The following is a 12847-nucleotide window of genomic DNA, read 5'->3' as shown; positions in this document are numbered from 1 at the left end:
CCTCCAAAAATAATTTATTCCGTGTGACAACAGAATATCGTCTTCAATCTTCACATGGAGCGACCTGTGACTATCGCGAGAATGTTACAATTTCATTCCATTAATAACTAAAAATGTGTATACGCGTACAGAGTTGTCCCACTCAGTAGCTTTGACCGTGGCCACTATTTTGAGGGTATGTTTTTTTTATCTGTAGGAAAAAGCATGGGTTGACGTCGTGTCACTTTATACGTTACACCATAAGTCTATAATATTATTCTATAACTTTGTCACTTCGGGGAATATTTTTCTAAGAGCTAGTAACGGAGCGACGTCATAACAAGAAGAAAATGTCCCCCTAGCGAGGCGCTGTCAAAGGCAAAGCGGCGAAAAAGCCTGTAATGCAGTCTGCCTTGTGAATAGCTCTCAGTAAAACTTTTGCATGTGAAGAATAGGAAGTGTTACACTTATGTAACAATATTATACACTTATAGTCACACCATATGTAATATTGTAAGTGATTATGTTACATCATCCACCAACCCCGTTATTATAAAATTCTATAAATTATTTTACGATAAACTGTTATTTATCAAATATTGATAGTTTCTATTAATTGATTGAAGGCTTTAATCGAAATCGTAGGTCCGATTTAAAGGCTGCCGATTCGGGGCAATTACCGTTTATATTCATTAAGAAAATGCAACGAGACAGATACAACTGGAAAATGCGTACGAGTAGGTTCTTTTCCAAATGGAAATTAGTCTTGGCCTGCACATTTTACTCCTTCAACATGACCGGACTAACTAAAGTTCATGGACTGATATTCGTCGCCTTATACACGACTTCTAACATCAGCAGAAGCCAAGCTTCATGGCCGTTCAATATCGTGGGAGTAGCTCAGATCGCCATTGGTAATAGCGTTACCTCAATTAAATAATAAATTTCCTAGATATACATGTTTATTATATACCTCTGGTATAACAAATTTCGGATTTACAATAATCAAGCTCGTTGGTTTCAAGATGATTCACTCCAATAAGAGTTAAATGATATTTACAGCGCCTTTAACTGGACTACTGAGTTTGAGATTTTCACCGAGACTTCTAGCCACGGTAGCGGCTCTTTTGTTCGCTGTCGGACAATGTGCTTGTTCAATTTCACTAGATATTCCTTATTTCACAGTCTGTTACGGCTTCATAAGAAGTAAGTACATTCACGTTACCTTTAGTTTGTCAGCTACCTCGGAATTTTAGTTGGTTACCGTAAATCTCTTTGCTCTGGAAGTAAAAGTGTAACCATAAGTAAGAATGTCTCTGTATAAACTTTTCTATTGAAACAATTTCAATAATACGCAGAACATGCAAATAGTGGACCATTAATTTAATTTTCTTATATTCCTTGTGCTATTGAAAAGGTTACCGTTTGTACAAAATCTCGTACTGATGTATTAACTTAATAAACCCAAGAGGAATGTTATCGGAAAAGAATTATTCGAGTTACCTGGTTTTGGAAATAAGGTAGCGAACAAGTTTTTCGAATTACCTGGTTTTGGAAATAAGGTGGCGAAACGCGAACACGTTCATTTAAATTAATTTGTATAAAAACCAAGCGTTTCGAGTTACCTGGTTTTGGAAATAAGGTGGCGAAACGCGAACACGTTCATTTAAATTAATTTTTATAAAAACCAAGTTTTTCGAGTTACCTGGTTTTGGAAATAAGGTAGCGAACAAGTTTTTCGAGTTACCTGGTTTTGAAAATAAGGTGGCGAAACGCGAACACGTTCATTTAAATTAATTTTTATAAAAACCAAGTTTTTCGAGTTACCTGGTTTTGGAAATAAGGTGGCGAAACGCTAACACGTTCATTTAAATTAATTTTTATAAAAACCAAGTTTTTCGAGTTACCTGGTTTTGGAAATAAGGTGGCGAAACGCGAACACGTTCATTTAAATTAATTTTTATAAAAACCAACGAGTTAGATGGCACCTGTATCAATTGGCACGAAATTCAAATATGACAATAGTGCCTACGCGGGTGGTGGGGTACATTTAATTGAAAATCGACCAAAAACACTAAAGTGGGCAAATGCCCCACTTCTCGGGCTCCGATCCCAAAAATTACGAAAATCCCGTCGAGGCTATAATAGTGCCTACCGATTGAGATATCAATCGCCTTTGTACCACTAACGTACCGCGAGCAATCGTGTGTACGGCAGCTGGTCAAAACAATATTTAGTGGCACACTTATGCTTAACTTCTGGGCATAACAAATATTTAGGGTCACACTTATTTTTTACGCGCCTGTTCATACGTTATGCTTATTTCAGTAAACTTTCAATGGAATGCGAATATAGCTTCAGCGCGTAAAGAATTCAGGTATGACGCGAAATGGCTAATTAACTCACTTAAAATTAACTTTTTCCAACGCGGCTGCAAATTAAGCTGGAATAGGCCTAGAAGTAACAAAACTGGTTGTTTTTGATCAAATCTTACTTACCTACTTCCTGTCGTACGACGTGCGTAAAAAGGGCGTTAAACGTGCGTAAAACGTTGGGGGTCACACTTATTGTTACTTCTGGGAACACGTTGAAAGCTCGGCGCGAACGGCCTTGAAAAATGCGAGAGGGAAACTGGCGTTTAGAACTCTATAGACACGCGGATTTACCATGTCGGAAGTTGCGGGGGTCCGTATACGCTGTCCAAAAAACCTCACTTAGAATTAAAATTAAGCAACGTAATTGTAAATCTAGGTTTAAGGGAAACCACAGCTATTCAAAAATATAACTCTCATGAAAATCGGACTTAAATTAAAGAAAGTTATGTAGACTTTTAGGCGAAAATATAAAACCGCGAAAATTGGGGTCCCGTAAATTAACCAGGAAACTATACTTAAATTTAATATTTACTGATATAACTGAAGTTGTATATCCGCTGAATCCTAACCTAACCAAAAATATTTTTTTAACGTTATCGGACTTAATTTTAGATAAAATATCAACCACACAAAGCGAAACCACAAAAAATTGTAAATTGGGCATTTGCCCAACTTCTCGGGCTCCGATCCCAAAATTACGAAAATCCCGTCGAGGCTATAATAGTGCCTATCGATTGAGATATCAATCGCCTTTGTACCACTAACGTACCGCGAGCAATCGTGTGTACGGCAGCGGCGGCGGCGGCGGCTACACAGTAGGTGATCGTAATACACACAAAAAACCAGAAACGCGCGAGGAATTCTGGGCGTTTTCAAAATGCACTACACTAGGTGAAAACTATTCGCCAGTCCTGGACTGCTCAAAGAACTGTTCAGGCATGAGCTCTGACGTCAGCAAAATATCCCGGACAGTTCGGGACTAGATCACGAATAGTCTAACCTAAAATAAAAATTAAGAAATGGCGGCCGTAATGGGCATGTTACTTAATTTATTAAATTAAGATATATAAAGCTCAGAATCTTCATCTGATGATGAAATGGAAGTAATAGGAATTGTTTTAAGTACGGCACGAAATTTCCGAATGATTATAATTAATTATGATTGTTTAATTGTTAATCGTTATCATGATATTGAATTTAAGAGTATGTTTAGAGTTAGGCCTATCATTTACGAAGAGCTAGTCATGAAATTTGGTAGCTCATAGCATCTGAACATTCTTCAGGGATGTTTCATTACTTAATATTGTAATGGTTTAAATAAAATTGTAACATAATTATAGGGAGTGGAAGACGGGTATTGTCACCAGATAAACGTCTATTAGTATTCCTCTGGTTTGTTAGACATTGTAGTGTATCATTCCATGAAACTTCAGACAGATTCAACATAACATAAAACAGAGTTAGAAACATTAAAAAGACTCAATAAATTTGTTTTATGTGTCTGCAAGTATAATTCGATAGTCAGAAGATAAAGAAGGCTTAAAGGGACGGTTTGAACAGATATCAGATTTACCTAATTTCTAAGGGATTTTAGTGAACTCTTTAGTCTAATTCAGGGCATATTTTAAAACAAACCTTGCGCAAAGGATAAACAATAAAACTGGTATAACCGTAAATTGTCAATTTTTATAGAAAATAAAGGACATTTACCATTGATCCATCAACCAATATTGTCTTAATTTGTTTTATGGTTGGCCTGTACTTGTAGACTCTTAAATATAGCGATAAAGTAAGATGAAAATCCATTTAGAGGCAAACCAATTTTATTTCTTTTTATTATTCACTTTTTTACATTTTAATCCCCTCATAGTTGCTTACTTCTTTGCCTTATTTACAAGACACAGGTTTATCCAGTTGTTGAAAACATGTAGGGGATGTTCTAATTGTTCCCAAACCTTCGTTGGCATTTCTGAAGGCAATAACTAAAAATTCATAACCTTGTGGAGGATATACCTGTCTAGTTTTGAAAATAATACTGAATTTTTGGCATTTATTAATATCACAATGCTTGTTGCAGAAGATATACATAGACTAGTTTAGCCAGCTGTAGAAAACTTGTAGGAGTGTAGACTGTACGCGATAAAACTATCTTCACTCCTACAAGTTCGGTACACAGTTTGTACCACAGGCTAAACCCATCTAATTTCTATAATAATACTTGTTAATTTCCCAATGCTTATTATACGCAGTCAGTCAAGAATTAATTATTGTTATCTGAGATTTAACTGAGAATACGCCTTTGTCTATCCCCCTTAGCCGTGAAAAACAAAAGGAAATATAATCGATTTAGTTTAAGGAAAATGAATAAAAAACTATTAAATAATATTTACCGCGGACTAAGAAAATACAATGGGCACACAATGTATGTAAATAACATCGGCTAACTTCCATAGCGACAAATGTTAGCTGAGACTAGATTCTACGCAGAGCAATATGCAGACTAATTTTCAGTTATTTGGAATTGACGGATTTTGAAATGACGTTTTAGCGCGCGACACTACAGATACATGTCTTGGGCACACAGCCTTCTTTGCGTGCTTTTTTGACCATAACATGTAGAAGTATTTTCACGCGCAAAATGAATTTTAAAAGCCATCAATTGGGTTCTCGCCAGTACCTGTTTTTGAGTAAGAACTGCTTGGACAGTCCCGAACGATCTGAAAACTGGTTCTCGAGACCGAATAGTCTGCGCCCGAACTGTCCGAGAATTATATATCCGGCGAATAGCCTGCGTCGGGACAGTCCGAACTGTTCTGGACTGACGAATAGTTTTTACCTACTATTTCGTAACTGATATTTGATCGTCTGCAGGATGATACTCTTCAGCTGTTCTGTTATTTTGAGGTTGGTTAGCTATTAGCTCTTTGACATCATTTTACTTCCACTCTGTCCTTGCGAATGCGAAAACAAGCTTAAAGTATCCGCCTCATTTGGGATTTCTACTAAAATTAGGACATTATACTTGGTTTTTCTTTGCATATCCGATTGGGCTATCAAGATCAGATTTCGGAGTTAATCGAGTTTTACATAAAAGTGCATCTAATTTTGTTGCTTCGGGGTATAGTGACGGAGAAATGGAAAAGGGTAAAAGTTTTGTTTTTAAAATATATTTGAGCGAGAACATGGAGACGATCACAGGGCCGTTCCTGACGGGGGATCAAATGGTGCATATGAGCAGCCAAATCCGAGGGCGGCCACAGACCGGTTATTGTACTAATTTTTACTATTAAGAAAAATAATCAATACTTTTTTGATAATTATTAACCTTTTAGACAAACGTAATTGCAACACCGCAAGGGCGTATTCAGGATTTCATTTCGGCGCACCCCTTTTTAGCCTAAAAGCCACTTACGTCGTCCGCTCCCTTTAATCCATTTCGGGGGGAGAGGTTGATCCCCCAAACCCCTCTAAACCCTTTAACACGCTCTTGAAAAACTATATCAAATTATTTATTAAATAATATTAAACCAATAAGAGCGGCAAAATTGTTCTTGCACTTGGGCGCCCAACAACCAGTGGCGGATTAACTACAATCCGGGCCCCTAAGCTTAAGCTTTAATAGGGTTCCGATGACCATGCTACATTTAGGCTCGTCTTGGGTCTCCCTAGAGTGATAAAATACTTGAATAGGTCGTGATGAGTCACAAATAGGAAGAAACCGGTCTATCGTTGGAATTTCTGCCTATTTTAGTTAGTTTGAAGTTTTTTACTCGAAGATCTATTTGGTCCGAGATTCGCGTCTTTATGTTTGCTCGAATACCTATTGGTACGAGTTATTTGTAAGTATTTTAATTTCTTCAAATTTGATAGGATTTAACTTTTTTTCCCTTTTCATTATGGACTTTTCTACCTATTTACGTATTTTATCACTCTTTGCAATGCAGTCCATAGGTGGTTCTTATTAACTTAACATTTCGGGTCTCCCTAGATTTAGGGGTTCTAGGCTTAAGCTTACTCAGTCTATTGGTTAATCCTTCACTGCCAACAACCCATGAACGGGCTATGATACTATTAGCAAATTATAATTGTTTTATTACATTAAAATAATCAACATTATAATTCTGACAGTTCAGAAGCAGAGTATTTGAAAAGATACGCAATAGGCGAAAGCATAAAGTCGGCTATGCTTGCTCACGGTTAAAATTTAACACGTAAGGTAGGGAACTGACACACTTTGATAATAAACTCCAATCGACATCGTGGAGCGTTTTACGATTAATTTAAGTAAAATACCGATTAATTACAAAATTACTCTTTTCATAGGTTGTGGAATATCCATGGCCTTAACAATAATTCCATCCATTCTTACCACAAGCTACAAGAAAAACACCGCGAGTGTAATTGGACTTGATCAAGGATTATCGGCCACCGCCTCATTTTTCTTCCCGCCACTAACTGTTTACCTTTTAGAAACGTACGAATTGAAAGGTTGTATGCTTTTATTGGGAGGCATCGCGCTTCACTCGCTGCTAGGAGTGGTGCTTATCGTTGAACCGACTGAAAAACCAGACTCTAGAACAAATTACGAGCTTCGAGACGTTACCACGTATCTCGACACTAAATGTGATAAAGGTGACGCGAAAAAGAACGATTTAGGTAACGACGCGCAATGTTACGAACACCAGGGATCGGAAATGGAAAGTTCCCAACTGGCAACAGCCCCGAGTAGACCACCGGTTTGTAAAATCTTGAAAGAGGTTCTTTTGACACCAGGTTTTTATCTTATAACTTTTAACTCGGTAGCTTCGTCCTATTTTGGCATGAATTTCGTAGTCTTCGTGATAGACCACATGAAAGATAAGGGAATTCCTTTAAGTCAAGGGTCGTATTTAATGAGCGCTTACGGTTTTGGTCAAATGCTCGGTAACCTAGGACTTGGTTGGATCACCGACAAGAAATTCATTTCCTCCCAAACCTATCTTGGCACATTCAACATATTAACGGGAGTAATGGCCTTAACTCTCGCTGAAATAGAATCTTTCGAAATGTTCCTATTATTAGGAATCCTCATCGGAATCTCTCAAGGAACTAGAAAGTCAGTGGGAACAGCAGTGTTCAAGGACTACGTTTCTTCGTCGAGTAATATGATGGCTATGGGATGTTCTAGATGCTTAAAAGGAATATCTTTTCTTACAAGAGCCAGTTTGGTTGGTATGTATATCATATCGTTCCGAAGTCCGTAAAACAATTTTATTAAAGGGGGTATATTTTACATCTGATATATAACACTACAACTAGTTTTAACGTTACTAGGCAATACTAGCGCTAGTTACTTACAATCGGTGGTAGATAATCCACTATGTATATCAAACTTATGTACATACATTTGCAATATCTAAAGTTCCATTTCCAACTTCTCATGAATGCCACTCGAGAAACGGGTTAGATTTAAAAGCCACATAATCGTTTAAAAGAAATTCGGGCTGCATTTCAGGTAGCTTCTCCCCTTCTATCACGTGATTTAGAAATACATTCCCCTTTCCAAAAACACGTGATTCTTTACCACTACCCCAAAATTCAAACGATTCTGTGCCCCTTTAGAGTACGTCGAATTTTATGACGTTGCTCGTTTTTTCAAATTCATTGGCTTGCTGTCGTCAAGAATACTAAATTGTTTTGTAAAATGGTAAGATTTGATTGAGTAAATATGCTTTCTGGTTTTAAATATTAATATATATAAAGATTGTTGAATGGCGGTGATTTATTCGTGACCGAAAGGTATCACCACGCCACGTCCTCTTTCGGTTGCCGTAAAAAAAATTAATAAGTAGCAGATGCTATTAGCGGTTGGCAGCCAGTAGCGCCAGGAATTTCATGCTACGAAATTATACGCATTAGAGGGTTCTGATGGATGAAATGAAAGCTATCAAAGGTTCATATTTGTATTTTATTATAATTTAACACTGTTTTGTGAGCAATGACGACTCCCAGATTTCGGGATTTTTCGGTAATTTGATAATAGCAGACGCTAGATCATAGGCGCCGCTACAATGAAAGTACGTAGGGGCGCCGCGGCTACACCTAGACTGGTTTCAACCGCAATATTTCGAAGTATCCAACTTGGGCTCACATTTAATTTATTTAAAAAATTTCCGCTTTGTAATAGGTACCGGGCTGTACATAAGATGCATTTCACAACTAAAATGCATATAAGACCAATAAAATCAAGAACGAAAATGATTATAGTAGCACTTTATCCTGACTCGAACTTTGCATTTTCAATATTAAATAGCATCGAATTTTATTTTAAACACAAAATCCTTCAAATTAACAAAGTAATTCTGGTATTAATTACACGTTTCTTACGAAATTTAGGTTACTTCAGGGATAGCCTTGGAACGTATGACAATATATTTCGACTGAATGGAGTTATACTCTTCGTAGTTGGAGCCATGTGGTTTACTGAGCGGTGTTTTACACAGAACTACCCGAAAAATGTGAAAAGACAGAAGAACGATACATCTCATGAAGTTACTTAATTTTTTGTATTTAAAAATATTAATAAATGATTGAGATAAAGACACCATATTAATTCAGAAAAAAAAAACGTTTACTCAACCTGAGTGATGCAAAATCACAATAAAAACCGTTAATACACTTTTCCCGATCCATCTCCCTATAAAAAATGCGTAATCCACTCTGCACATCCGCGAAGGTATCACAAGGAGCAACCATGTTTCAAAAATGGGATTAGCCTCTATTGTTTTTTTTTATACATGACCGATCCTAATTGCTGTTACGCCCATTTCTTGGTGTCACCCAACCGGCTCTATATTCATTATTCCAACCCTCCAGGCTAGCTTGATGGCGATAAATACGAGCGAAAACGCATTTAGGTCTCAAATTCGAAAATAAATGCCAATTTCACGTTCAGATTAAATAATTCATCATAATTTTCCTTAAGTAAGCGTAATTTTTACTTTTAAAAGCGTTTTAATCCTCAGTCCCGTTATGATTTTTACGGTCATTGACGAAAATCGACTACTATTAAAAAGGTTGCTTTAGGAGAAACGGTACTATAGGAAGTGCCATACTTACGTTTATTATGTTACATATTTAAAATTAAAGCAAGCCGACATCTGTGCTGCACAAAGACTAGTATATACGATGTATATATAGTTTTTGGTGCTGCATCATATTATAGGAGGGGCATCGCCGGGTCTCGTCATCCGCTATTCTGCCCAATAATAGGCGTGCCTTTAAAGTTAGGTCGGACAACCATACTGAGTGGTTAGCACTTTAGCCTCGCAGCAAGAGGGGCCGGGTTCGATCCCAGCTAGTGGCACTGGGTGAAAATCCGGAACCACTCCTTCTGCGTAGAGTTTGTAAGTTATCTCCCCACTGGTTAAAGGGGTTTTCCACCGAGATCTTCGGTTTCCCCTTCCCATAAAAACTTGCTAAGGTTAACGGTAATAGTTAGTGTAGGGAGCTGTTGGCTCGCGTGGCATGAAGGGCTTGCCACCACCCTCCTACGCATTGTAACCCGGCCACCTGTTACTTGATCACGCACAAGCAACATTGCTTATGTGGTCGAAGGTGGTGCCTTGGGTATTAGCTCTATTTAAAAAAAAAACATACTATATTGAGCTCCCTATATTCTTATTAAACATATTTTACACCTCCTTTTCTTTTTGGCGCCCTAATTTCCTCGAATGTTCGGCCCCCAACTTACTTTACAGGTCCACCCGTGCGCACGCCTGTATCCAATCCGTAAGTTCATCGGCCAGGCTTTCAGCTTGGTGTTTGGGTTTTCAACTAGGTGTTTTAATTTCGGTTTAGAATGGTACAAATAAATTTAAATATGTGAAATTTTGTGTTATATTTTGAATTTTATTTTAATCTCTGGAATTTTCGTGTATTTTTTTGATATAATCTAAAGAAATCTTTCGGAATTTCGTTCAAAATCTCTAAATTTAGGTTCAACACTTTCTTACGAAAACGTTCAAATCAGTATGAGGTCTTGGGTAGGGTCGCCCTCAATTGTCAGTGTTTATACAGGCTGACCCGCGCGCTGTCACTTCCGCTCTATCTTTAAGGTGTAAAAACGCTCTTTCACCTGCCAGAGCTGAATGCTGAAACTTCGTTTCATACAACGTATACGCGTGTCTTGAAATTATCGCCCATGAAATGGTTTCACTAATAGCAAATTAAAGGAAACCAAAAATTACCTCCTTTTTCCGCCTGGAATTTCAACAGTCAAACTTGTGAGTTTTTTCTGAATCTCATAGCGAAAGGACCACGCACACGACCCAGGTCAGGTAGTAAGGTTAGGTTGTCAGAAAAGTACCGAGAAAACTATAGGAACAAGGAAAAGCACAGGGAACACACGTAGGGGAACGGGATATAAATCCTATCTTTGCGGGTCTCTAGCGGCTGAAATGCGGAGTTTTGGTCGTTGAGCCCAGCAACACTTTAGTTCATGATATTGGCTGCCTTCGCTCAATTTGGAGCACATTCACTATTTTAGCGATGGCGCAACGTTACAATTCAAAAATTAAATTAGAAGGACGAACTAGCAATAAAGAAAGCATTTTCATTATTTTTCTAAATTAATATTTCAATAAAAACTAATGCTATTAATCTTAAAGGAATTTAAAAGGCGATTTATCGACTCTTCTTATCAAGTATACTAAATAAAAAGACAGTTCTGTAGTAAAAATACGATGTTGGTCATTTCAAATCATATTAATAAAATAAATAAAATACCCTAGAAAATATATTTTTGGGCGAAACATTGAAATTTCGTTTTTTTATGCCAATTAAATACAAATCATCAACCAGAAACGAAATGGTTATCGTTTGAAAGATCTGTTTGTAGGTATTCCAAACCCGTCAAAAAATAATTTTTAAATTTTGGACTACATTATGTTATGGACCATACTATCGGACCCCCCGCAAAATATTCAAATATCCATAACAAAACACGTAAGATAATCATCTAATTTTTAGTTGCACCATCGTATTCCTCGACTACTGTTTCATAAAAGTGAATGGTTTCAATAGATTCAACTGAAAAGAACGCAACTTATAGGTCATTGAGTAAAGAGGCGCAAACGCTTTGCGAAAATCATAAAATTTGCGGGGTTTACTTCCAAATCCCCTCAAAAATTCATTTTTGATATATTTGCCTCCAAATCTAGCAAACTTGATTTTTTTAACATACAAACAAGCGTGTAAAATTACATAAAGATCGGCCGGATGTAATGCCCAAATATTAATTTTTGGAATACATTGCTCTTTCGTTAAGTTTTCTTAGTAACAATTATTCCTCTCACGCTTCTCCCCCCTTAAGTTTCGTTTAAAATATCTTTCCTGAGTTTGAATGCTGGCCGTTCTTTCTGACGATTGTTATATTCTCATTTGGCCTCCGCGAAGGTGCCCCCAGGCACTGTAGCAGAGTCGTCCCCAAATTGGTTTAGAAGGCTAGAGCGCATAGTCTCTATTCCCCGACCTCGTCTTTGTCCTTAGTCCGATAGGCTCAACCCTCTCTCTCACCCTTTTACTTTTCTGCGCTTTGTTTTAAGCCGCCCGTTCCCAAATGTTAGTCCCATAAAGTTCCTTACCTTCTTTATTCATTTTGAACTCATATTCCAAGAATTGAGAATTGCCATAAAACCAGTAATGTGTAAAATAAAGCATCGGTATCGAGGCTTTCATGTTAGAAAGTATTTTTGTTATATTGCTTTTAGATATCGAATGTGTCAAAGTGAAAGATGTTATTTATGGTCTCTAACCTGGGATGTTGCGCGTGGGGTGCGGGACTTAACAACTTACAGTTAAATTGTCCTGACCTCTGACCCCCCTGGGGGTCATCAAGACTCAGTGCCCCCTTGGCCATTAAAGCTTACATTGTTAGTACATCCCACCTCGGTCTATTGGGCTATTTAAATATGGACGCCAATAGGTTATTGGTTCCAAGCAGTAGCGGCGCTAAGGGTGGGCTGAAGTGGGCTTTAGCCCCCCTGCAATTCTGAGAGGGGCCACATATTTGAATGTATGAATTTTCTTTATCTCTAGAAATTGGTTTTATTGCCAAGAAAAATTTTCTGGAAAAAAACTTCAAAATCAATTTGTTTACTCAATAAGATAGTAGACCATAAACAGATAGATTCGGGAGGAAGGGAACGGAAATTGGGAGAAAGTTGAATGGACAATAGAAAGAAAAGAAAGGGAATTTAGTGAAATAACCCGGGCATGCACATGTCCCCTCCAGGTCGGATACAAGGTCATAGGGGGTCCAGTAAACGCGACGAGAGCCGCACCAAGAAAACGACCTTGCTCTTCTCGCTTCCTGGAAAATTTATAAGGGGTCACTAAATTTGTAAAATGGAGTGTAGTTACACCCCATGGTTGTAAGGGCCACAAAATTCTTAGGGGCCACAAAATAATTAGCCCACCTGTGAAAAAACCTTAGCGCTGCTACTGGTTCCAAG

The 12847-nt window shown here is 37.6% G+C and overlaps 1 protein-coding gene across 1 annotated transcript; it reads left to right on the top strand.

Annotated features, from left to right (window-relative positions):
* The first annotated feature begins 772 nt into the window (after positions 1 to 772).
* LOC149947706 (monocarboxylate transporter 12-like) lies at positions 773 to 8942 on the top strand. The gene is made up of 4 exons (XM_090170939.1): positions 773 to 893; positions 1042 to 1185; positions 6678 to 7565; positions 8730 to 8942. The coding sequence occupies exons 1-4, from the start codon at positions 773 to 775 to the stop codon at positions 8891 to 8893; spliced, it is 1317 nt and encodes a 438-aa protein (XP_090027065.1). The 3' UTR covers positions 8894 to 8942.
* Positions 8943 to 12847: the final 3905 nt, after the last annotated feature.

The sequence above is a fragment of the Leiobunum rupestre genome, chromosome 4 (genome assembly GCF_980474605.1).
Source record: "Leiobunum rupestre chromosome 4, qqLeiRupe1.1.hap1, whole genome shotgun sequence".
NCBI classification, from domain to species: domain Eukaryota; kingdom Metazoa; phylum Arthropoda; class Arachnida; order Opiliones; family Sclerosomatidae; genus Leiobunum; species Leiobunum rupestre.
Note: the sequence above shows the minus strand (reverse complement) of the source record. Positions and strands in the feature narration are given on the sequence as shown.